The 27,769-nt window shown below is 43.2% G+C and overlaps 1 protein-coding gene across 1 annotated transcript; it reads left to right on the forward strand.

Moving 5' to 3' along the window:
• The first annotated feature begins 521 nt into the window (after positions 1 to 521).
• zbtb47b (zinc finger and BTB domain containing 47b) lies at positions 522 to 27,762 on the forward strand. The gene is made up of 6 exons (XM_062379442.1): positions 522 to 663; positions 14,811 to 16,181; positions 18,123 to 18,270; positions 18,895 to 19,010; positions 20,411 to 20,555; positions 20,676 to 27,762. Exons 1-6 carry the CDS (start codon positions 661 to 663, stop codon positions 21,119 to 21,121), a joined length of 2,229 nt encoding a protein of 742 aa, XP_062235426.1. The 5' UTR covers positions 522 to 660; the 3' UTR covers positions 21,122 to 27,762.
• The last annotated feature ends 7 nt before the right edge of the window (positions 27,763 to 27,769 follow it).

Raw genomic sequence — 27,769 nt, forward strand, 5'->3', positions numbered from 1 at the left:
CCCCTGGTTCCCATAATAGCATAATCAGGCCCTGGTAGACAGAAGAATAGTTTTATTCTATTTAGGTAAAACTTGTTTTTTTAATATGCTTCATTCTTTTATGATCACCAAAACACACAAATGTGGTCAGAGGGTCTGATACATGTGATATGTGCCTCCTGGGAAAAGACCGAACTCCCTGACCTCCTCATCTGTCTGCCCGTGTGACGTAACACGGTGGGCACGGAGCGCAGGAGGCGCACCGGGGTTTGCGCCATATGTCCGCGCGTCCTTCCAGGTTCCTCCCGCTCCTTCCGCTCCTCCTCCTGACGCACCGAATAATCCAGGAACGGCACAAAGAAACGGAGCGCCTCGCGTCCGACTCCACGTTGAAACAAGCACCGTGTCCCTTTAAAAGCGTCTGACAAAAAAAAAAAGAGCCCATATGATCCCCGAGCTCCAATCACCAATTCCTCCTTCCACAAGCAGCCTCTGCACTTCTTGTCTGTGTGGACGCTCTAGCAGCAGCAGCGGCACGGGGAGGGGGGGGGGGAGAGAGAGGAGATTCACAGACATACCGGAGAAATGTGACAATTCAACGGCGATTTTCATGGCGGAGGAGAAACTGCTGCGAGAGGAGTTGTTGTTGGACTCCGGTGAGCCTCGAAACGCTGGATCAAAATGGTAGGCTCCGGAGCTGCGCTGCATTTTTGTTTATTTTTTTTTCCTCTCTCTGTGTGTGTGTGTGCGCGTGTGCGTGTGTGCCCCTTCTTGATCTCTTGCAAATGTGAGCTACTCAGCAGGCCCATCAAACTTGTGCCCGGGCTGTCACCATTGTGCCCTGTGCGCGGAAGTTTGCAACTCGCCGCACAAGTTGGAAATGGAGGAGAGCTGGATGAGCAGCGGCGGCGGCTCCATGGATGCAGAGAAGGAGTTAAATTCCTTTTCATATCAGGGCGCTTCTGCAAAAAAAAAAAGAAAGACAGCCCGCTCAGGTCGTGACTGGTGCACATGAAGAAACTGCTCCCTTCTTCCTCCCTGAGCCTGTGCAGGACAAGTTGGTGAGGCTTTGACATTCGTGCATTAATCACAGGGTCTGCTCGGTGTGGGTTGACAGGAGGAGGAGATGTCCCTCTGCCTGTGTAACTTCACTTCAGCATCCAGGTGGAATGCTCCCACAGGGACATGAGACGCCAGGTTGGGCTGAGGCTGCAGACTGCCAGTAAAATGCACATGCTCGTTTTGATGTGTGAAATCAAAGTAGAGAATGCTTCACACTAATATTCTAATGCACAGTGTTTTGATTTTCAGTTTCCTTTCTGCACATGTTTCCTCCACTTCTCCTTGATGCATCTGTCCTTCCTCTGTGATGTGTCAATCCCTCCAGCAGCACACATGAAGAAGTGCAGACAGACAGACAGCGTTATGGGAATAGAGGCAGACAGTCGGCCCTGTCTCCAGGGTCATGTTAGGATGCCTCATTAGGAAAGCATGTGGAGCCTGATGCAGCGGTGGAGTAATCCCAGCGCGTGTGCACATCTGGAGGCTTGGGTTAATATCTGGGTCAGGTCAGCGGGGTTAGCCCCGGTGCTCGCTGGGTGGCTTCTGGTGGGAGCGACGGGGTTTTGTTATTGCTGTGATTTCCTTCCCTTTTTATTTCTATCTGCTTTTATTTATTTATTTTGGGCGAGAGCATGAGAGTATAAGCTGCGATAAACTGAGTACAAACTGTGCCCTGCCCCTGCCTTCAGAGATAGTTTATATCTCTGTGACTGGTTTTGTGAACATGCCCCAGATAATTTCTGCAATTGACATCGAAAGTGGATTAGCCCTAGGTCATTTTGTTTTGATCAATAGTCTGAATTTATGCATCCCATTTTAAATTTCCCTTTCTCTTGGATGATTACTGAGCAGAGCCCAAAGGACTCAAACCTCAACAGGTCAGAAGGCACCTGGACGAGAACCTCGATATGAAATCAGAACGAGATGCAGAAAAACTACAAATGGATGCAGAATAAGTGCAAAGAGAAGCAAAACAACAACAAAGAGTCACACAATGAGTAAAGTGTGTAAAAAGAAATGCGCAAGGACCAAAAATTTGCTGTAAAAAACTACAAATGGACAGAGAATCAAAACAACCACAAAGCACCACAACATGAGTAGGACTTGAGACAAAACGATTTAAAAGGCTAAAAAAACCAACTAACTGAAAAATGTATTCAAAGTGACTACTGCTGTGTTGGACGGGTGAGGGGCCCATTGTCTCAAAATCCATAATCCACCTTGATAATGAAAAGATTGTACTTGTCTCCTAATATGGTGCATTTGTGAAAATAAATCCGCCTCAGCTCCATGCCCGCTGAAGATGTTTATAGTTTACGTGTCAGGCTTTTTTTAACAGTTTAATTTCGTCGTCCAGACTCGTCTCTATCCTCACAGCGAGCTGTGAGTTTTACGTAACTGTCTATTCAGGGCATTCCTGCCCACCCTTGACTTTGAGGCTTCACTGTCTCTGGGTGTTAAGCAAGGAAACCGTCTTTAGTCCTTGTGACAAGTGCAGCCATTCCTGAGCCTCGGCAACAAACTCCGGCAGACATCTCCGGCCCCTGGTTGCAGGCTGCTATCCTTGGAAACTCGCTCCGTACTGTAGGTGTTGCTAATTTATCCCCCCGAGATTAAGAACGGCGAACAAGGCCACAGACAGCAAGGTCAAAGTCGCTGGGCTTATGTAAGGTTTTCTTTTGTTGTTTGTTCAAATGGCAGAACTTAGTTTGAAGCGATTCAAAATAAATCTTTGTACTGTTTGGGTTCTGAGCTGTGCCAGCCAGCATCTGGGTCTCTTCATCTTGGGAGAACGATGGCACTTAAAAAAAAAAAGAAGACTTTGAACTCCATTATCAAAGAGACCAAACAGATTTTTTCTCTCTGTACGGCTTGATATGAAGACTTCTATTAGCCTTTCATTGTCAGGAATTTAAGGATATTAAGAGAGTATAAGAAAAGGGCCCTGTCTAAAGAGTTCTTATAGCTTTCAGTTGAATTCAGGCCAGAGAAAGAGAGAGAGAGAGAGACTTAGGAGGAGCTTTAAAGCAGATGGGGATGAGTTTTCATGCTGTTTTCCAGAGAATAGCCAAGAAGGAATGTAGAGACCGTTGATCTGATAGTTACCACAAATATTTGTTTGACGTTTAGTCACACACATTAATGTTTTGGTTTTCATGCTGGAATGAGGTTAATAATCACCCGTCTGCATTTTTTTACTTCCTGTCTCTGGTAAAGACCATTAATGCTGCCTTTACTCACAAAAAGATGGGTGTGAAAGCTTTTTGACGGTGGAGGAAGTTGTGATGATGTTCTCTTATAGTTTCTTACCAATGTCTCTCCTTTGTTGTGTCGTATGTTCAACTCATTTGAACTATTGGCTACACCGCCCCCTCATGATTTCTAGTGGTACTGCTCCACTCTGTCCGTTTTTTAAAGATGTGCCATCAAATATAAAAAAGTGAATGCATACTCCTGCCAGAAGGCTCCGTCCAACACAAATCTATTTTCAAATAATTTTATATTACTTATCCACCTCAAACCAATCACGTATTAATTCAATGGTAGCATCCACTTAGCTTAGAATATCATAAAGAGTGTGGGCCTATATGTAATAAAATCAATATAGATGGATTTTGTTACAGTTTGACGATACACCCATTTTACTGTTGTCTGCCACGACAATAAAGACTCTTGAGTCTTGTGACCAAACTAGCCTTTTCCCCCTGTAGACAGTGTTTGTGCTAAGCTAAGCTAACAAGCTGCTGGTTGCAAACATCACAGTGGTTTCCATCTTCTCACGTATCAGAATAAAGCAGGTAAACGTTTTCCTTAAAACTCCAAACTCTTCCTTTAAGCGAGATTCCACATTTCACTGCCGTCCATTGATTGCCTGCGCCTATAGAAAGCCGTCGCTCCTCCTCTACCTCTTTTCATCTTCGTCCTCTCTGACCTTCTCATCGAACATATCAACTGCCACCACACACACACACACACACACACACATACACACTCACACACACGCAGAAAGAGAGTTGCCACAGCAGAGATTCCTGTGATAAGGAGCTCTCTAGAGACTTGTGTCAGCCTCTTCTCTCTTTGTGTCATGCTATGAAAGGGATAATGAAGATATCACAGTGTAATAGCCCTCGGGTATGTGTGCACCTGCTCGCTGCTGCACATCAGGACCATCGTTTGTCTTTAATAACACACCTCGGAGCTTCATCTTTTGCCCTCCGCGCCGTGTATCTATGAGATTTGATCATTTAACGTTGAGTTTTGTTGTTGTGTAACTGTGTGTTACAAACACAAATACCTGCGTCCGTTCCATCGTCCACATTCTGTTGTGCCACAGGTATTTGGCACGACGTCCGCCTGTGTGTTGCCGGTGAAGCCGTGCACAGCGGGTGAGCTTGTGTGCACCCACATTGCCTACATGCGTGTGCAGCGCCGGCTTGGGAACAGTGTGTTATGACTCCAGCAGAGCGGTGGTGTGTGAAGCGTTGTGACGAGTGTGTGTGTGTGTGTTTGTGCCGAGGAGATGCCAGCACCGCGGGCCCCTCTCTTGGCCAGGCTTCCTGACTCAGCGCTTCCTCCCCCAGCTCATTGGCCCAGACACAAACTTCCTGGCAGAGCTTCAGTGCGGACGCTCTAACCTCGTCGTGCACCCCCCCCCCTCCCCACACCCGCCTCCAGGCAGCTCCTTTCATTATCCAACCGCTCGTCACCTCGAGTCCAGACGGCAGAGCGGCAGTTGATGTCTTCTTTCAGCGTGACTTCGGAATGTCCGGCACACACTGTCGTCTTCGGCTTCACCTCGGCGATAAAACAGTCGTTCAGTTTGTTCCAAAGGTCAAGTCAAGTTACCAGATCGGGGGGGGGGCGGCCGAAGCCATCCTGCTCCTGCTGTCAAATTTGAATGTACAGTGCGTTGGCAAGATGCTGCTCGTGCTATGTTGTTGTCCTTATTTTTGTTTGTGCATCCCAATTTCATGCTTGGGTAAATGCGTATCAGCTGTAGATTGGCTTGTCACCTGTGGTCTCATTAACATATAGATGGAAGTGTATTTAAATCTAATGGTGAAAGCTGGTGGAGCTCCCCACCAGGGCAAGGCTGGGGAGCTCCAAACTGGTGGATGAGGACAGGGGGAAGTTTGAAGTGTTTTGGGGGGATTAGATGACCAGGATTAGAGCAGCACTAATACTTACAATGTTTTATTTATCGTAGCCAGCAGTGAAAATCTAAAATTCTTCTGCTGTACATTTAAAGTGCAATCTCATCCAGTGTTTGTGTTTTACAACCAATGTAGATTTGTGTTATTGTTTACCAACTTAAAAATATACTTCAATTTTTAGCACACAGATTGAACATTGTTCACCTAAAAGTAAAAAAGTTATATCAACAAAATTGCCAACTTTATTTATTTGAGTGTTGATAATAATTATTAAAAAGTAATTATTTTTTGATTGGCGCAACATTTTTCTTAACTGTAGCCTCCCCTACATCTCAACCATAGTTTATCTGCTATCACTGTGGACTTTACTTATCTTTGGCCTTACTGTAGACACCAAGTGCAGATTTTAAACATAATACAGACCTTTGCATAATGGTCCAATAGTGACGTTCTGGTGTGGTGATGTCTAACAGGTCAAACATTTCCCATAGTGTTGGTCAGTTGTATATTTAGAACTCTATTTGGACAGTTTTCTGTTCTTTTCTTTCCATTTTCCATACCACTTATCCTTTGAGGGTCATAGGGGGGATGGATTCCCAGCTGACATTGGGTGAGAGGCAGGGGACACTATGTACAGGATGCCAGCGTATCACATGCAGACAGAGACAGAGGCATACAGCCATTCACACTAACATTCACACCTACGGTCAATGTAGAGTCTCCAATAAACCTACCCCCATCTGCATGATTGTGGACTGTGGAGGAAGAGGTGGGAAAGCTCAGGGAGATCATGCAACCTCGACACAGAAAGACCTAAGCCAAAATGGGATTCGAACCAGGAACCTTCTTGTGAGGCTACAGTACTTAAAGATGTATTATCCGAATTGTTTTAGATTCATGTTCTGAGTATGAGGCCTCTTATTATCGAACATTCTAGATGTTTTTATATATTTCATATCTGAAAGAATTTGATTTGATTTCTAAAAGAAGTTCTATTTAATTTTATATTCAGTACAACATGACCAATAATCTGAGAGAGGTATGACTGTCTTCAGCATATGGACATGTCTGTTTAATCAAACCAGCAGGATTGCATTCTTCCAAGGTTTAAAGGAAGCACAATGCATGTGTTGCTTTTATAACCAAGCTTGAATTTGTATGTTTTGCATAATCCGTGAACTCGTCAACCTTTTTTGAATTCAGGATTTCCAGGAGTCTCTCACAGGGCAGCTGCTTGATGATTTATTCCTCCGTGTGTTTTTCCACCAATCTGCATCACACGCGCCACTTGTTTACTGGATTATATAATCCCATCGGCTAATATCACAAGGTGTAGCTATCAGCCTTAATACCGTTATTATCCAATAAACAGCGGCACGCCGGTATGAGTATTAAACTCCACCATAATGTGGCTGTGCATGTGACGGTGCTGTGTGTGACCTCGGCAGGGAGTGTGATGCCATCCGCCGCTGTGGCTCCCCCTTTGGTCATTGGACATTGATTTTTATTAGCATTTTTTTTTATCATAGCGCTGTAATGATCACTGCAGGGCTTGTTAAATGCGAGACCTTGTCACTTGTGCTCTTACCAGTCTGGCTCGCCTGTGCATGAGCAATATGATTGAAAACAGGAGGAGGTGAGTCCAGTCATTCAAAGCCTCTGTTTCATGCTTAATCAGCAGACTACACCACATGTCTCAATATCACGATTATGATGCAGGTATGTACGCGTAGGTGCTCAGTTCAGGGTTGCAGGCACGTGGGCGGATGTGCATCTGCTACTGTATATGCTGCTCCTACCTCAAGGTCAGTGCTGGGTCTCTGTGCTGATTGGATTTGGAGAGAATAGCAGGGAGCGCAGACTGCAGACACAGGCGAAATCTTCCACTAGACTCATGGACCGATTATGAGACAAAGGAGAGCTGGGTGCAGATATGTGGAAGGTCCGGCAGCCGTCCTACACCAGCAGCAGACGCCCACACCCAGACAATAATGTTTCCTGGTTGTGGTTGTGATGGGTCTTTTGTAGGTCTTTTGCTTCTCTGTTGTGTATCGGTATTATATTGTATCTTTGTCCTTTTGTTGACATGTTGCACCTCTACGTTGTCGCTTTGCCTCACCTTGCTGTCTCTCGGTGTCACTGTGGTAAAATTTGCGTCCCTTTGTGATTGTTTTGCATTTTGTTGGACTTGTTTTGCATCTTTTCAAAGTTGGTTTGCATCTGTTTGTGGTTGTTTGATTTCCGTGACAAAATATTGACAGAGGGTTTGTCCCTCTGGCACGAGGTCTCAAGTTGGCCAGTCAGCCCGTTCCATAATCCACCCATGACTTGACACTGAAAGAGACACAAAACAATTACAAATGATGATTTCGCATTGTGGTTGTGTTGTGTCTTTTGTGGTAATTTTGCGTATCTATTGTTGATTCTTTTTTTTGTTTTGTTTAATTTGGGTCTTTTTCTTGTCATCATTTTGCATCCCTAGGTAGTTGTATTGTTTGTCTTTGTGGTCATTCTGTGTCTTTGAGTTTAATATCTCTTTGTGTTGTTTTGCATTGCTATGAAGTTAATTCGTGTCTGGTAATTTTCTTGTATTGTTGTCTTTTCATTCTCTTCACGATATTTAGCATTTTAGGACTTGATTTGCGTTTCTTCAAAGTTGGTTTGCATCTGTTCGCGTTTTTTTGATTTCTGTGTCCAACAAAAGATGTTTACAGAGGGTTGGCCCGAGGTCTCAAGGCGCCCAGTGGGCCTGTTCAATAATCCATCCATGACTAGACACTGAAAGCAAGGAGACAACAAGACAGATTGCTTTGTCTTGTCCAGTCTGTATACCTTATAAGACCCAGACCACTCGGCCATGCAACACTTGCCACCCACAGAATCTGTATTCACTCCGGCTTAGCATCTCTGGGACTAAACCTGTCTGTTGTTTGGCGTCGGCAGCAGGGAAGGTCTGGTGAGCACACAGAGGACACAGTGTCAGTCATTACCCTGATGACTTTTTAATGGCGGCCTGATTAGACTCTGCGTGGAATGACATGCCCTTGTCCCTTTCCGTTTGCTTGTGTTTACGCGTGAGCTGATCCATTTCCCACCATGTAAAGGCACTGTGTCGTTCCTGCGAGGCCAGTTACTGCTGTAACTGTGTGATCTCTTTGTGCAGAGTTTGTATTCGGGCCTGTCATGCTCCACTCTCGTCTGCGCTGATGATGACTCAGGGGTGTGTGTGTGTGTGTGTGTGTGTGTGTATAGGGGTCGCCGCTGCTCTCCCACCATCTTCATACCAGTGAGTGAGATGAGCCCTGACACGGTGCCCACTCGCCTTCCTCCGGGTGTCAGTCACGTCGAGCCCTGCACCGGGCCCCTGAGCAGGGGGGGCTTGCTGTGAAGAGGGCTGCTGGGCGTGCTCGGTGCTGTAGGTTGAAGCGCCCTGTGGGGGGAAGTGGCAAAGGCCCCGATGGTCCCAGCTCCCTGCTTGGGGACAATGGGCTCTGGGCAAGAGCTCATGGGATTGCTATCTTCCTGCCTGTGAATGGTAGGGTGAATCTGTTTTTGTTCCCGATGGTCATTTCTAATTATTAGTTCCTTTTTAGAGTTTGACATGTTGCTGGTAGCAAGATGCATTTGTGTGTAAAATCATTTCATGAGGGTTTTGTGGCCTGAATGAGATTTGTGGAAATCAGACTGAGCTGAAAAATTGCTTTGCACTACATTGTTGTATTGAGATGGAGGGGGGGGGGGCAACTGAACACTAATTCAACTCTATTGTCAGAATAAGTGCAGAAACTAATGTTTATTTCTGTTATGGATCAATTTGCCTTAAATAATCACATAATTATCGGTGTCTAAAATAGAGGGGAAAAGTCCATCATGCACAGTGACATCTTCTAAAAGTGTTATTTGGTCTGAACAACAGTTTAAAACCTAAATATGTTCAGTTTGAGATATTGTAAGAGCAGGAAGGAAAAGCAAATCCTCACGTTTAGTAGATTACGTTTCTGTTGATCATCCAAGCAATTCAGCAACTACAATGGCAGCCAGTGAACCACAGACACTCATGAATATGAGTCCCTTAAAAATGCCTGAACTCTTTTGATCAAGATCCTTAAATTACTCCCTGGAAATTGGTGAAAATGTTAAAGAGAAAGTGAAAGACAATTCCTGGATCCGCCCCCTTTGTCCGTATCCTGGGCCCATGTCCCATCCTTCCACCAAGTTTCATGGAGATATGTCCAGTAGCTTGTGTGTAATCCTGCTGGCACACAAACCAACCAACCAAGAAACACTCTGATGCAATGGCAGCATCAGTGCTGACCTCACAGGATTCGCCAATGGTGATGAACAGTGATGCTCATTCGTCTTTGTTGCAATATCCAAGATGCACATGTATATGCCTGTAGCTCCTCCAATACAGGACATTGATTGGTCTGAGCTACTTTTCACTTTAATACGAGGTACTTTGCAATTGTTCAAATTTCAAACTTCAAAAATTGAATGGCAAGGTTCATGATAAACAATTGTGGATAATGGTATTAATGGTATTATTGCCTGTGTTCAGCTGAAGCTACATGTATGTCACTTTGCAAAGATGAAGAAGGTGATGTAAGAGGACACTGAGTTCAGTCTGTACACGGAGGGAAAGCTCTAACCCCCCCCCCTCCTCTCAGTGTTTTCCCCCTGGGACGCCCTCCTGCCAGAGTACAACCTGCCCTCCCTCGGACTATTGATATGTCTATGACTCTTTGCGGTGCTCGGACATTAGCCCCCCCGCTAATGGCTCAGTCTGTGCACTAGTCATAACCTCCAGGTAACGGCGAATGTATAAGACATTGTTCAATTTTCCAGTCTGAGATTTACACGTGCTGCCGTTGCAGGAGGCCTCGTTGTCAGAGACCAGTGTCCAGCGTCACAGCGACCAGAGAGAGAGGAATGTTTAAAATGGCAGCTCGGCGGAGGTCGCAGCACGTCCACAGTTTGATGGAGGTGCAGACTTTACAGAACAGTAAATCTATGTGGATCCTCAAGTGCATAGGTGTGGGAGAGAAAGGGCACACTCACCAGGGCCACTCAAATGAGAGAGAGGGTTTTCATTTTCACACTCGACTCATTCTGGCTCACCTCCAGTCGGGGCCACTGCCAAGTGCATAACACCGGCTCTAACATGGCCGAGCCGGGTGAGGATTCAACACTTTACTCACACAACTCACTGGTTTATAATCACCAGCACTGACTGACACGTCGGCAGTGAGCTCGACTCGCACCTCGGAGTCTGACCATCACCGACGATAACAACAATAATTAGCGATTTCCTTTTTTCCTCCTATGATTGATGTCGGCTTCTCTCGGGGGCCGGGCAGTAATCTTGTGCATCATCCATCACAGCTCCATCAAAACTGGATTAGTACTGAGGTAGTTTCTGAGATTGTATCTTTGAATTTTAATTAGAGCTCCGCCGTTAGGTCGATGAGGTAAATGTTTTTAAATACTCAACCAGCTTCCACAAGTGCATCACCCACAACATGTGGGCAGGTTCACGTCCTACTTAAAGACACCTTTGTTTCGTGAAATGAACCAATCAAGAACTGAATGGATTTTTTTTTATATAAATCGTTGCATTTTAGAAATTCTATGTTTGATATTTATTAGAAAAGCCAATGGCCAATTGGTGTTAATAAAAAAATACAGCTAAAGTCAGCTAAAGGCTTTCTATGCTGCCTTTACATACGGAAAGAGATGCATCTGTTCCTTCAGTGAATGTGACCTTTCAGAAGACTTTCACAAACGGATAGAAAAGCTCTGTCCATTTAAGTATCTGTAATATCGAGTATAAGTAGGAGATATCAGCCTCCTCTCCTGCTCTGCCTTTATTAGGTGTCGTACCAGACTAGCTGCTAGGTGCACATTATGCAAATTAGGGGTATTGTGATGTCACATGGTGCAGAGGTATCGACCGGATTACTGAATAGGTGTTTCAGGAGCAGTGTTTTCTGTGGGGCAGAATAACCTTTAACTCAACTGTTACATTTAGACAAAGCAGTGTGGAGTTTAAACACAACATTGAAAAGAGTCACGATTTTCTCATATGGACTAAAATGCCATGGCAGAAAATGCTGCAGCTATAGGGACAATTGTGTTTTTTCTAAATCACATAACGGGCAGAAAACAATCTCCCGAGTATAACAAATAACGTTTCTATTGGATTAAAGCAACCTTGACAGTTGACTCGTGAAACGGGTCCTCTGAGGCCGCCGCAGTGCAAGAGGATCCCCTCCCATTGTTGTGTTTGGCAGATGATGAGATGATCTGCGTGGAAAGGGCGTGCAGAGCTTTGATTGAAGCCCGTTTAAATGACACCTCTCGTCGGGTGCATCATTAATCCCCCCGCCGCATGTTTGTCACGGATCAGGCCAAATATGAATAATGTATTGGGAGACATCTGACTGAGAGGCTGGTTAAAGGTGACGCTCGGTCTAATGACAGCAAACAAGCGCTCGCCCTGACATTTCCAAGGAAAGGAGAGAGCGAGAGATAGAGAGAGAGAGAGAGAGATGGCTGCATTTGGATATTGTGTTTTGATCCAAAGTAAGTACTCACTCACTTTGATTGGCTACTGTAAGTGATGAAAAGGGACAAGATGGCTTCATCTTTATGGCACATTGTGACAGATACATAGCTGCAGGCTAACTGCATCTGTTTCTTATTGGATTAAAGAGATTTTAAGCATCTGTTGAGATGACTAATGCAACAATTGTCCACTGATGGAAACGTCAATCAGCAGTATACAGGTAAACGGACGACATGTCATTTTTGATAGATTTTTCCAGTCTATGTAGTTATCTGATGCTGAGACTGACTCATGGTTGGTCGAGCGAATTTACTGGCGGGACCTTCCAACCTCGGCTCCTTCCCCTAACGGCCATCAAACCAAATAGGATCCAAGATAGCCCTGTTCATATCCAGCATAGTAAGCTACATATAATATAGTACATTCATAGAAAATAATGACTATGTACATGATGTCACAAAGACACAAAGGTACATGTTCCAGCAAAACCTTGACACCACATCCCCAGTTGAGGATTCATGCAGAAGATATGGAAATAAGCATGAGCGTTGGTCTTGTACTGCACAATTGTATATTAAAAAAGAGTTGTTAAGATGTTTTTGTTTTATAGAGGGAAAATTAATAAATCTGTGAGAAGGAGAGGTCATTAATTTGTATCTATACTTGTTTGCTTAAATTATTCTTTGTTTGATACCAGAATAAAACTGTTTCTAACTGCCAACGAAATTGTCTTTGAACCAAAGGTTCAATGCCACACAGACAGTCATTTGGGAGCTAATTTGGGATCCTGTTTTATAGTTGCATATGGAGAAAACATCTTTATTTTGCATTTTAAATCCCTGGGATCAGATAAATGGCAGTCCAGACATTAAAATCCTGAGGAGCTAGAGGAATAATAAGTGTCAGTGGAACAATGCGATCCCACAGTTTTGTTGAAATAAACACAAACTAAAACCGAAATCTTTGGAGTAACTGTGGGTATTCCCTATATTTTGACCCCAAACTGTTGATGTTGTGAATATGCTGACACTCGTCCCGTTGAAAATCCTCATCTTTGACTGCGTCGTCCTATTTGAACCCCAGAAGAAGAAGAAGAAGAAGAAGAAGAAGAAGCAGATCGTTATCGCTAAAGGAGCATAACTTCCAGTCTGCAACTTACACTTGATCTGATTAAGGCTGCAGCATTTTGCCCTTGGGCAATGTCTGTAGCCTGGCACGGAGACAGATAACACGATCTCCACTCATCTCCAGTTCAGAGTCCAATTTAGCAGCTCCAAACTATGAATAAATCTAACACTCCATAATTGAATTCTTTCTTCAAACAGACCAGATTTTCAAGGTTAGAGCCCAAATGCAAATCCATTTTCCCGCCTGAACAATGAAAAGTCATTCTCAGTGAGCTTAAAAAGAAATTACGTTAGGCAGAAGGCAAAGGCAAAGATTCTTTTTTTTTATTATTTAAAGGACAATTAGCCGTGTTTGTCATGTGATTCATTCTCATTTGAACTCTACAGTGTACTGTATAAACGCCTTAAATTATTAATTTGATTACTTGGCCTTTTCTCGTATTGTATGTTTAATAAACAGTGAGAAATAACAGCTATACAAATGTAATTAGGGTTCACGTCTCCATCATCCACAGCAACATATTAACCAAAACCTGCCTCGTATCAATACTTGTCCTATTCTGCATCTGTGAGACGCCAGGAGTGATACATTCCATTAATTGTTCAGAGGGTTGGTTATTTATTCGGCGTGGTTTCCCTAATTATTTCTCGGGACGTGTTTTGTCTTGTGCATAATTCGCCGCTCCTCAGGGACAGTGCAGCGAGTGGGTGTGCTGAGAGAGCCGGCTAATGGGAGGGAGATGGCAATGAATATCAATGCAGCGACCAGTCAGTCCCTGCAGAGACCAGACACTGTGTTTGTGTTTGTTGTGCATGTGCGTGTGTGTGTGTGTGTGTGTGTGTGTGTGTTTGCGTTTGCTCTGTTAGCTGCTCTGTCCCTGCTCACATCCCGTCTGGATCGAAACCCTGCCCTTCCTGTGCTAAAATAAACCCACCTTGGGAAGTTTAAGACCTTGCACAAAGCGCTGAGTGTTACACCTTTTGATTCTTGACTTGTATTCTGCAGCAGCCGCCTGCTGAATCAAACTTAAACTGACAATGAGCACAAAAAGCAATAAGTGCTGAAGGATCTAATTATTTAGAATTAATTTCAACAGTGGTTATGTTTTTTCGATTTTAACGACAAATGTCATTATTGCAGAATTTTGACAATGCAATGTGACTGAATTATTATGAATTACTATTCATTCTGAGCAGGAACATTTGACTAAAGACAGACAAATAACGTGTGTGGTATTTGAGTGTTTATTTTTAAAGTGATAAACAATTTAAAGCTTTTCTAAACTCAGCATTTGCAGCAAACCTCCCGGGAGAGGCTCTTATGCAAATACACACAGTCCAACAAGAAATCGCACAAAAACACAGATAATAATGCAGTGAAAATTTCATTAAAACCCAATGACCCATGAATACAATGTTCTTCAAACATTTTTTCACTTTGATTTTTTCCGGGGATAAAATGGTACTCTGGATTTGATGTGGGACTGTAGACGATCGTATGGTCACACATAGGTGAATAAGGCCATGGTGAACCTTTATGTTCAGTTCGCGTCCAATCTGTACAAGCGGAGGGTTAAATATACTACGGCTTCCTGCAGCAAGGCTGTCCGCAGTGTGGCTTGGCGTGGAGTTCATGAGTGTGACCATGTCCCAACTGTGTTTTTCTTTTCAAACATGTTGTCTTAAATCTACAATTTCATGTCCAGTTAGAAAAACTGCCTCTGCTACCTAAGGTTATGAGATATAATTAAAAGAACTGCGGACTCTGTCACCATATTTTGTTTTATTGACATGACATGGAAAAGATATGAAAAGCATCAAATCCCTAATTTGAATTTCTGTAATGTTCCTAATTATGATGGTGAAGTTGTTTGTATTTAACTCTTGTCTCTGACCTTGTCCCTCCATGTGTTTCTCGTTCAGCTCATAGTGGAGAAGACCACAGACTTCCCCTCTGCTGAGTTCTCTCTAGTGGAGGATGTAGCTCTGCACTTCACCTGTTTGATGGACAGGCTGAACGAGCAGCGCCTCTTCCAGCCCGACCTGTGCGACGTCGACATCGTTCTGGTCCGGCAGCGCAGCACCTTTCCGGCCCACAAGGGCGTGCTGGCGGCCTACAGCCCTTTCTTCCACTCCCTCTTCGCCCAAAGCAAGCAGCTGCGGCGGGTGGACCTGTCGCTGGACGCCCTGACCTCGCAGGGCCTGCAGCAAATACTCAACTTCATCTACACCTCCAAGCTGCTGGTGAGCAGCCGCAGCGTGCGCGACGTGCTGAACGCAGCCACCTTGCTGCAGATGAGCGACATCGCCGCCTCCTGTCGCGACCTCATCAGCAGCCACTCGCTGAGGACCACCTGCACGGATATGGCAAATCAGGAAAGGCTTGGCAGCGGGGACCCAGCGGTGGCCATTACTGCCAGCCAGCTGTACCGGGAGATCAAACAGGAGTCGGAGCTGGGCAGGGTGTACACGAGGGAGGGCAGCAGCCCGTTCTCCGTGCGGGTGGAGGAGGCGGGTAAGACGCCCTCCCAGCAGAAGCAGTACTACCAGAAAGAGGAGGGGAAAGGGGGCGGGGCCGGCTCAGGTGCTCACTGCAAGGTAGAAGGCAACGGCGAGGAGTCCAAGTCCGCAGACAGCCACTCCTCCTTCAACAGGGATCAGATCATTGTTGAAGTGAACCTCAACAACCAGACCCTCAATGTGTCAAAGGGATCGGAGGGCAAATCAACATCCGCCACCGAGACGGCCATCATGTTTGCCCGCTGCCACGACACAGAGAGAGATTCAGATGATGATGACGAGAACGAGCTGGAGAATGATGCAATTGAGGAAGATGAGGACGACCTGAAGAGGGGAGAACTACTGGGGCAGAGCAGCGAGGAGGAAGATGAAGAGGAGGATGAAGAGGAGGAGGAGGAGAACACCCTGAACATTCCAGGCTTGGAGCAGACGTCCATAATGGATCGACCTCGACGGGGCATCAGAGCCCTGGCCATGGCGGGAACCACGACCTCCATGCGGCACACGCTGGCAGAGGCTACACTAGCCAACCAGCGGCCGGGTGGGAAGAGGAATCTGGATGCCGAGGGCCTGGGCCAGAAGGTGAGGCTGGAGGAGAAGCAGCATTTCCCGTGTAAGAAATGCCCCCGCATCTTCAACAACCGCTGGTATCTGGAGAAACACATGAACGTCACTCACAACCGCATGCAGATCTGCAGCAACTGCGGGAAACGCTTCCTGCTGGAGAGCGAGCTGCTGCTGCACCAACAGACCGACTGTGAGAAGAGCATCCAGGTAGGAATCTGACGAGATGAGTTTCACTGCAGCTTTAGAGCAATGCTATACAACTTTTTTTATTTACCTTAATGCCGGTGAACCATCAAAATTGGTTTGATGGTTCACTGACTTGGAGTACGGAGAAAGGAGCAGCTTACCTTGCCACTTCTAACCCTGACTGCATATAGAATCGGGTCCTGCAGGTTTTAGAGTAATGCTGAACTTTAGATAAGTTAAAAACACATAGAAATCATTGAAAACCATCGTTTATCTCCAGTGTTCAGCAAGGCAACTTAATTTAGCATAAAGTTTGGATTATTTGTTACATCTTCAGCTCTTTTTATTCAGGAAGCAGGGGGTCATGGGTAATATCCACAGTTTTAGTTCAGTAAGTGGTATTCACCGGACTGATATTAATCACCACAGGGGGCGCTGTGGCTCAGTAAAAGTAACATACTGCTGCTTTAACAGTTGACTGTTGACTTGATTGCTTGTTGACGTAAACCAGCACATCTGACCAATATCAAGCCATTTTGATAGTGAGTGTAAAGCCAGATTGATGTTAATGTAGCTAATTAGCTGTGGTGCACCATCTCTATTAATACATCTGTCGGAGAATGAACTCCTCCACAAAAGAGACATCATTTGCAGGGAAAATTAGAAGGAAGTCAATTATACAGATGCTTCTTCATGAACAAACTGTGTATTACTTAACCGTTCAGTCAATAAAACTCTGTATTGACTGAAATGATGTTTCGGTGCTGACAGCTGTGTAAACAGAGAACAGAGTAAAGGAGAAGAAGCTATGGGAGCTGTTGTGACCGACTGTCCTCTCACCAAATATTTCTTGCAGATAAATTTTCCTGTGCCACTTTCTGGCGTGACTAAGGCTCCAATTTTTTTTTCCTTACGATTTTCTAGCCTTAGCTTAGCCTTACCTCAGGCGGCATACAGGCTGCCCGACCCTGCTGATTGGTGAAGCTTGTTCGGTCTGGCTGCAGCTCTGGAGAGTGAGCTCTGCTGTCACTGCTCCGAGCCGGAGAATTTGCATGTTTTGAAAGGAAATCATCAAAATGATATTTTGATTTCATGGCACAATGGCTTCAACATCAACCCAAGTTAAGGCAGTGTTTTGATACTGGAATTTATATTTGATTATTGCAAATTCCAGAGACCAAACATGATTGTAGTGCATCGCTGGATAAATGGCACCGTTTTTTACTAGACCATTATGAGAGACACAGATGAAACCTGTACATGCAGCAAAGAGTCTTAAGGATAATTTATGCCGCCTTTCCGTATAAAAAGGATGACATGCTTCCTTTACTTTGGTCTGTTGTTAAGCACTGATTTCCAGTGGAGCTGCTCTGTTTCGTCTGTCTCATCCGTGTCCTCAAGCTTTCAGAAGACGAGCATAAATATAGATGTGAACACAGAGTATATAGACAGAGGGATCCGTCCTTTTCCACACACGTTTCTAAGGTTCAGCATAAATAAATAAATCAATAAGCCTTTAATAGTAGAGCTGGGTATGTTAATATCATCTGCTAAGAAACACCTGTCTGTATTATGTCGCCATCACTGCTTATGCTGGTTTTTGAAAGAGTTGTTTGTCACTTTTAATCTGATTTGATTTACTATAGACAATCACTTAGTAATAATACATTCTGATGTCTCAGCTCCTCCACCATTACTCCTCTGCAGTGAGCGGCTGGACTCCTGCTGTGGTTTTGAGGATCATTTTCTGCTTTAATCTACTGACTCTAATAGCTTCTTTACAGTGCAGTGCACGCTCAAGTATCTGAGGAAATCGCACACACACACACACACAAACACACACACACACACACACACGCAAACCTGAATTGTATTTGACTGGTCCAGATAATGACTCTCTTCATATCACTTACACAAACAGCTCCAGCACTGACTGTGTTTTGCCCTCTCTCCTTTTTAAAGTGTGTAACATGTGGCAAGGCCTTCAAGAAGCTGTGGTCATTACATGAGCACAACAAGATCGTCCATGGCTACGCCGAGAAGAAGTTCTCCTGCGAGATCTGTGAGAAGAAGTTCTACACCATGGCTCATGTCAGGAAGCACATGGTCGGTAAGCGGCAGTAAAATCGCTGATCGTGTTCGGCCACTTTGTTCCTGCGGGTTACTTCAGGTTCCTTTTCAGGTTTCCCACTTGATTGTTGGGCAGGCTTTGTTTGTTGGGTGTTGCTTTCCTCTCCTACAGTTTGAGGGAGATAAGCATCTTATTTCCCCTGGCAGGTTTACCTCAATATTTGTGTACGTTCATATTTCTCCAGCTAAGAAAGGGTTAGAATAAAGTACTGTATGTCACTGAGTCCTTTTTATCTATTTACTATTCCTTCTGAAGAACTGATGAGAGATCAATGTGGAAACTGCAGCCGAAAGAGTTTATTTACTAGAGGACTAACCATTGTATAGCCTGTGACAAACCAGTGTTGTTTTTTTAAAAGAGCTAATCTGGGGAAGCCTTTGTTTATTTGTCTTTCTGCTCTTTATTGATGTTGAGTGGCTCTATGTTAGATACCAATCACTGATTTTGTGTGTGTGTGTGTGTGTGTGTGTGTGTGTGTGTGTGTGTGTGTGTGTGTGTGTGTGTGTGTGTGTGTGTGTGTGTGTGTGTGTGTGTGTGTGTGTGTGTGTGTGTGTGTGTGTGTGTGTGTGTGTGTGTGTGTGTGTGTGTGTGTGTGTTGTTTAGCCCACACGAAGGACATGCCGTTCACCTGCGAGACGTGCGGGAAGTCGTTCAAGCGCAGCATGTCCCTGAAGGTTCACTCTCTGCAGCACTCAGGAGAGAAACCCTTCAAGTGTGAGGTTTGAGCTCCTCCTATACGCCGCACCGCTCTCCACTTCACTCACACCAGGACTTTCCTTCCGAACCCAATCACCTGCAGCCAGCTTAGAAACCTGTTATTTGTAAAATCATTGGTGTCTCGGGATGTTATTTGCATTTTATGAGTCTCTGTGGCCTTCGCTTGTAAAACACTTGTGTTAAGTTTAAGGGTTTTGGGACGGGGACGAGATCCAGATGTGCTGTTTCACACACACGAATGAGAATATGATCATTAAAAAATGGTATTGGCTCTCTTTACATATAGGCAGGCTCATTAGGCTGTTTAACTGGGGATATAGACTGGTCTATTAGTGCTTGTGTCTGACATCTTCGCTTCACACCACATGAAAACAATTGGCAGAATGACCTAACGTCTTATAAGAATAGTTAGACATTGTTTTGTTAGTGTAGCTTAGCATTAAGTCTGGAAACAGAGGAAAACCACTACCCAGCCTCTGTCCAACCGTGAACAAGGTGCCAACAGACTGTATTTCCATATTTACCATAAAGACATCCGATTGGTATTAATTTGTTTAAAAAAATATCGATCCGCTCATTTGAATCACAGGCTTTGAAATTCTGGTGTGGTGTGAGCAAGTGTTTTCAGAATAGTTTGAATGCTCATGGAATTGGAATTCACGCACATTTTGTTTTCGCGTTGTTCAGCATACGTCAGAACTCAAGGATGAAAGGAGAGGGAGTTTGGTGGCTTCCAGCAAATGGTTACCAATTTCTTTTTACGGTGTAAGCCCCACTAATAGTGCAAGTGGTTTAATTAATGTTAGGCACAGCACGCTCAACTCATTTATAATGAGTGTAACAGGTGAGCAAGGCATTTTTACGATCTTGGAGCTGTTAGACGCAACCGTCTTCCAGAATTTGAACACTGGACAACAAAAGAACATGCTGAGATATTGGTTTGATGTCAGCCTCAGCAAGAGCAGTTTCAGGAAAATGGAGGGTCAGTGTTACAAAGGGTCTTTATGCAAAAAGTCCTCAGAGTCGACTCTGCACTTCCTTTGCTCTTCGGCAACACAATCCTCCAAGTCTGAAGTCGATTGAGCGTTTTTTGAGAAAATTGGAAGGAGAGAGATTTCTGGATTTATAAGTAGGATATAACTCAACATGTGTAATAGCAAATAGAAAAGTTTCAAGACCAATTAATATGTAGATCATTGACCATATGCTTCATTTCATTTTCTGTCGCAGTGTGTGTTTCAGAAACACTTTGTCAAACCTAAGACTCAAATTAAATTTGTCCCAAGAGAGACTCACATTTCTGAATGACATCTGACAGTTCCTCAGCGTTTGTGCATAAATTAAATTCACCAAATTTAATCTTTGTACCATAAACTTTAGCAAACTTTTCACTGTGTTCCAGAACTGTAGCGAACGCTTCCAGTACAAGTACCAGCTGCGCTCCCACATGAGCATCCACATCGGACACAAGCAGTTCATGTGCCAGTGGTGCGGAAAGGACTTCAACATGAAACAGTACTTTGACGAGCACATGAAGACACACACTGGTGAGTTACTTCCTGTCTTCGTGTCGTATTGATGATATCGTTTTTGAAATTGTCATCCTAAATGTTGAAAATGTGTGAGGAAGTTGTGTTTTTAAACTCTTTGTGTCCCACATTCTGCAGGAGAGAAGCCATACATCTGTGAGATCTGTGGGAAGAGCTTCACCAGCCGGCCCAACATGAAGCGCCACCGCCGCACCCACACCGGAGAGAAGCCGTACCCCTGCGAGGTGTGCGGCCAGCGCTTCCGCTTCTCCAACATGCTCAAGGCCCACAGGGAGAAGTGCTTCCGCGTCAGCAACCCCATGGTCGCCGACGGAACCGACCCAATCGGGCTCGACCACCCCCTTGGGTCCCCCGCTGTGGACTCGTCCGGTCAGGGCCAGCTGGGGACGGTGCTTCCCGTCATGTCTGTGACCACGCCTCCTGCTGCCTCTAGCCCCCACCCCCTCCACGGCACCCAACTGTCCCTCCCCCTGCTGCACCCCATAGGCGGGCTTCCTCCCGTCCCTCATTTACGCCCACCGCCTCCCCTGTTCTCTGCCGGTAGGATGAACTCCAACAACTAACAAATCTCTCTTGCATCGAAAGCACTTTGTTACCTTTTTGTTTATACCGGGTTTTTTTTCTCTCTCTGAGCTTTTAAAGACGACTCGTGCTGCGGGAGAGTGATGCACCTCCGTGACACAGAGGCGAGAAACGGATTGAAGGCCACACAGAGGCCTCATAAAAACAAACCTACACACACCACAATAATAAATAATTATTTTTTACTCTCTTTAATACAATAGATAACCTCAGTGTCCAGTAGGACGTGTCGTCATCACTCTACTTTCTCTTCGTTTCACAACCCTGTCCTGGTTTCATTTGGGATTTTCCGACACCACATTTTTCCAGAGCCTTGCACAATGCATTGATTGTAGCATCTTTTAAAAAGTGGGTGGATGACTTTCCCTAAATCTTCACTCATCCGGGGGCTCATCAGTCGAGTGAGAACCACATTGGAAAATAAATGTTTTATTTGCTGTTCTCTGCCAAGATGTAGCGAGAGGTTCTGGTTCCTACCCAGCAATTACCAAATGCTGATTTGTCTTTGAGCATATACATGTATACGGCGGCGTTGCCAATAACCAAATCCTGTTAGCTCACCTGCTATAGTTAGGTAACGTTATACAGCATTTATAATCGATCCTGCACCTTACATTTAACTCTAGTGATATTTAAAATGTAATCCTACTTGTCCTCATTTTTATAATTGTGATCGTGTGTTATTTGTGGCACGTTAACGTCAACTTGTAAGGACTTGAGAGAAGTGGCGACGCGTGGTTGAGTCGACTGTGCAATGCAGTGTGTGGTGTTTGTGATTATGTTTGTGTGCGTGAGTGTGTGTGTGTGTGTGTGTGTGTGTGTGTGTGTGTGTGAGACGGACAGAGAGATGGGAGGTGAGAATATTTAGATTCTATATTCGCCTAATTTACGCTTGAGCTTCCCTTAAAGCAGGAGACGGAGAAATCTGTCGACTCGTTTTGTTGCTTACATTAAGCAAGCTCGCTCCTCTCCTGCAGATCTGGCTCCGAGACGATACAGCACTTTTCTGTGACTTGTTAGTAAAACCCTAATGTACTCTGACCTACAGTGTATCTGTAGGTTTACTTCTAATGTTAACGTTCAGCTCATTTCTCCAATAAACCCAATCTGTGTAATTAGTTTGCAGAATACCAACCCTATAGGGATAATAATATTCACAAACTCTGCTTATGTAGCTCATTACGTGTGCACATTTCATCATGATGTATATTGTGAAATGTTTAACATTATATTCCAATGCCTAAATCTCTTAAAGAGCACTGACAGTGATTACTTTTGGCACAACAGAGCTCATCACTAAAAGGGCTTGTAACTGTTACTGTACAGACTGACAGCAGTGACCTGCGGAAGTGAAGCAAAGTTAGGGTTGTGTAATATACTTGGTGTCACAGCCGCTCAGAAGAAAGTGGCTCAATGTGCGCTCTTGACAGGTGATAGTCACAAATCTACTGGAGTAGAAGTTAAGGAAATGTAATCAAATCCTTCTCAACAAAAATGTCTCAACGGAATAGTTCAGCAATTTAGGAAATGCACTTATTTGCGTTCTTGTTCGAGACCATAGACTGTAAATCAAGGCGGACGGCGCATCTCCACTTCCATTTAAAGTCCGGAAATGAAGCCAAACATCCCGGATAAGAACGCTGCCATTTTGCACATTTAGACCCCAAACAGCTGACCAATCGTTAGTCAGCTGTCAGTATTGAACCCCCATTTTTATAGCATCACATAACTATAAAACCAAACTTACTGCAACAATTAACCCTTGTACTGTTGTACACACATCACTGTGATAAGAACTTTCCCAAAAATGACTGCAACCTTTAAAAATAATGTATATGATGTGTACTTTTGGTCAATGTCCCATCGACTAGCATGTGGCAGGCAGAATGACCTATACTAAAGACAGCCACCAGAGGGCAACCAAGACACTTTGGCTTCATTTTTGGAGAGCTGGAGTGTCGTTCATCTTTATAGACAGCCTACAATCGATACGATTTCCTACATATCGTATTTGAAGCTACATGCTAGATTAGTATAGACTGGAAATGGCTTGTTTATACAGCCACCAACGACTAAAAGTAATCAGTAGACCGATTTTGTCACCTAATGTCAATCTGTATGTATTGCTAAGCTAGCATTAGTACTTTGACTTCTTGCGTCTCCCGAAATTATCTAATTACAAAATAATAACCTGTACCTGTTAGCCACATTGCTAAAGTGGTGGTTGCTACTTTTGAGCCAAACTAAGCTAACTGTTTCCACCTGTTTCCAGTCTTTGTGCTAAGCTAAGATAACAGCTGTATCTTGATGATAAATGGACATTAATCAAGTTGGTGTAAGGATATGACTGTCAGCAAGAAAGCAAATAGATATTGCCTCTAAAATGTCAAACTATTGTTTTTAATCTGACATTTCTTATCCGAAAAGAGTCTCTGTGCACTATCGATGCACACCCGCTCACTTTAGCTCTATCTAGCCTTCCCGTAGTGTCGCATTAACCTGTAAATATTGTTAAGACGTGTTTCTTCCTTGTCATTAATTCCTAATGTTTACATTTGGAGAGTCAGTTGAATGTGCCCCCACATGTGTCTTGGCTGGTGACTATAGAGGAAATTGGAATTTGCGGATTAATCTTCTGTAAATAGGCCGTTGACTTGTTTTATTTAAAAGACAGATTAAAGCACCTTCGAGTAGTCTTACGTCTTCGCTCATCCCAGTCAAATGTATTCCATAAACTGCCATGGATAAATGGACAGGGCCTCATCAGATGATATTTGATGCTGGTACGTTTTCAATGTTTTCTTCATGTGTCAAACACATGTTTTGTATTTTTTGATTTGCTGCTTTTTTCAGGGTCCAGTGAGACTGCCCTTTAAATGAGAAGTCGAGAGCTGTTGAATTGTTGGCTGTGATGAATCTGATTGAGCCTTACTGCACGGTGAGCTCCAGGGTGGGAAATGAGATACGGTAGAGGAGGAGGTAACTGTCAACGAGTTATACCTGACTAAGGTTTAATCTCGCCAGTGGTGGATGTGGACGATAGGTTGTTGACACAGAGGGGAGATGAAGGCAACCTGAACAAGGACTGTTGCTCTCTTGTGGCAACTATTTAAACTGCACTCAATTAACAATCCTAAACTAAAGAAAGAGAAAAATCTTCCTCAAAGTACATTATCATTTATTTGAGAATTCCGTTCTCTTAGAGTCATGAGAAGTGGCTAGAAAGCCACTTAACAAGTGTTTTCCCACTTTACTGTTTTCAGAAGCACGAGCCCGAGGGACAATATTGAAATACTGTGGTAATAGCTGGTGTGTTTGCCTTATGAGGGATCTGAATGTGTTCTGGATGTAGCTGACAGTAAAGGAGGAGGTATGGTAGTTCAAACTACTGATTTATGCACTTTGATCACCACACTTGTCCATTATAGGGACATGTATGCACCTGCGAGATGGAAAGAAGAAAGCAGAGATGTGTCACGTGGAAATGTTTAAATCCAAAGGCATACATTTTACATTTAAATGTACCGGGTAGATTTTGATGCTCATGAATTATTAACAATTTGAATACAAATCAGTGATTTTCTCTGTCTCATTTGTTTCAGACGTCACGGTTACTAAGTTGCAGGCCTTAACCTGACTTTGTCTCCTTGAATAACTTAGAGGATGTTTTGCTGTGCTGGGACATCCTGCACACTGAGGACGACTGAGCTGTAACAACTCAGTTATGTGTCACCGGGCCACTAAAAAGGCGTTTCTGAGTATGGGCCTGTTCTTGCACTGTGCTCCTCTTTACGTATTTGTGACTCCTCCCTTAGGATGCATTCAATTCAGCTACAGCTGTCTGTGGTTTGTTTGTTCCCTGATCACAACCACACATGAGACTGTTATGTTTCGTGTTCTGAGAAAGTGTCAAGGTAGGGATCATTTGCCAAATTGATAAATGGGAAAGATTCAATGATTATTGTGAGCACTTTATAATCCAGCTCAGCTGGTCGGTTTTCGAAGGCTGATGCAGTAGCACTTATTTGAATTTAAAAAAACCTGATGATAGTATAGTTTTTTTATTTTATATATTTTGTTTGTTATATTTCCATGGCAGATGATTATAGGAAATTTCAAAAGTGCAGTTTCTGCCAAACTTTTGTTCCTGGCAGGTGCTGAGTCCTCCGAAACAACATTTCAACCAAAGGGAAAAAACCTGTTTGTTCAGACTCTGTTAAAACAAAACATCTTACTGCCTGTACCTGATGTACCTGAAATAATGTTACAGCAGAATCTACTGAGTTATGTACTTCCAAACCAAATGATGCAGTGTTAATCAGCTGCTGTTCCGATTAATCAAACAAACAGCGTTTAAATCATCATTTTGGAGGGAAATGACTCTGAGCAGATTATCTGTTTCTTTACTTTAGATTCATCTAATAGATGGGGTTGTGTGTACATTTTTTTGTAAAAATTTAATTTGATTTAAACATGTAGAGTGTATAACACTGTATCAAGGGACAGTTCAGAGACTGACCTGTCTTTGAAAGTCTAAATCCAGCCTAGAAAGCAGCATTTGCCTGTTAATCCTTTGTCTTGGATTATTTAGTTAATTATATCTTCCCAAAAATTCAGCTGCAAAGGAGAGAAACCAACCCTGTGACATCAGTAAAGCCAATGGTTTATAGAAACACATTGTGTGAGTGTTTTTTTAAATACAGTTTTTAAAAGTTAAATGGCAGTAAAGCTGAGATTCTAGTTAGTGATAAAGGAGATTTTGCACAGTGTTTAGGATTCCTAGATTCAAGGCATGTAGGTTTTTATGTCTTTTAATTAGCCAAAGTCTCCGAGCAGCCAAAGGCTTGTGTTAAATGAGGCAAAGGTGGACCTCCTCTTGTCCTTAAATGAGGGGTTGTCAGTGATTGAGTGGCTGCCTACAGCGTCATACTGACTCTGCATTCTGTGTCGCACCCAAGGAAAATGATCGTAACATAATGAAGCGTTGAGAACAGCAGGTATCTCAAACCAGAGCGTTTGTCGAAAAAGGAATTTCTTCTGTGGCCTTCAGCTTCTGAAAAAAGTGTTTTTTGTTTGTTTGTTTTTGTTTTACCATATTTTGGGCAAATGTACGGAGCCACAAAACTGACAATGTTTATCAAATGAGTCAAAAATATAATAGAATACATCAATAAATCAAATTAAGAAAAATTATGCACAGTAATTCAATCGTCATGGAGTGTAACAAAGTCAATGTCATAGTCATTGACAAAAATGACTATTAAAAAATATTTTAGAGATTTAAAGTTTTGGGTCATATTCTGTCAACAGTAAACATGTTTTGTTTTTGAATGTGTTGTATGATTTATGTTAGATTTGTTCAGTTTAAATTAAGTTTGAAAAAGAATGAAATCATTATGAAGCATTAGCATTAGTAAATGGTGTAGTTTAATGACAAAACCGAGCTTCAGCTTGGTAGCTTGCTGTCAAAGCTTGTGTTTCACTGTGTTTAACCACTAGCGTTAATCAGCTAACATTAGAGGTCCAGTGTGGAAGATTTAGGTGAAAGGGTTCTATTGGCATATATCAAATATAAAATCATCCTAGTAATGATTTCACCAGTGTGTTTAAACTGTACAAATTGTTGTTTTCTTTACCCTAGAATTGGCCCTTTGTATTTAAATACTTTATATTAACATCAGGCTCTCGTGTTTTTTTTACAGTAGCCTAGACTGGACAAACTAAACACCTTTTGAGTTTTTATGACAGCTGAAGGCTTCCACAGGTTATCTTTCATGATTGTGAGTATGAGGTATTCATCTGCAACATGCATCTTAACCACTAGATGTCACTTAACTCTGCACACTGAACCTTTAAGTTAGGTTTTAACACACACAAACCCAGGACCAGTCGCTGCTTTGAACAAACATGAACATTTCATCTCATGTATAAAGAGCTTGAAAAAACGCACAATACTGTTGGAAATACTACAGCTAAAATAGGCTACTTTAAATGTATTAATAAACAATTAAAGTAACATTTTTATATTTCTCTTAACACTCTATTTAAACAATTGGAACAACTCATTTATTTGTTTGTTTTAATGTATTTTTGACTCATCTGAAAATATTTGACCATATTTGGTCAGTTGCTGGGCTGACACAATAACGTGAACACGTGTTGCTGGTTATTTTGCATGTGAACGTTTGGTTAAAACTTTCTTCAAAGGTGACATCAAACCTCTTGGGCAAAGGTAAATATACGATGATACTCACCGTAGGCAACAACGCAGTGGACAATTCAAAGATGTATTCTCCACATACCCTCCATGTTTCCCATACATTGCAGTTTTGTTGAAGACATCTTAATGTGTACTGTCATTTGCTGATTCTCCACTTTATAATGTAAACACTATGTCTTAGTTAACTCTGGTGTACAAAGACCATGTGTAAGCAGTAGTCGTCAAGTTCAGCTATATTAAAATACTAAAAACAGTACAAGGACAGTAGTGTCTAGGGGTGCTATAACATTAGACTGTATTTTCTGTCTTTTCTTGTATTCTTGACTAGTGTCTACCGTCTGTAACACAGCAGAGCGTAATGAAATCATTTCAATATTAAACAGTATAGATATATTATTGCAATTGTGGT

The sequence above is a fragment of the Platichthys flesus genome, chromosome 21, assembly GCF_949316205.1.
Source record: "Platichthys flesus chromosome 21, fPlaFle2.1, whole genome shotgun sequence".
Classification (NCBI taxonomy): domain Eukaryota; kingdom Metazoa; phylum Chordata; class Actinopteri; order Pleuronectiformes; family Pleuronectidae; genus Platichthys; species Platichthys flesus.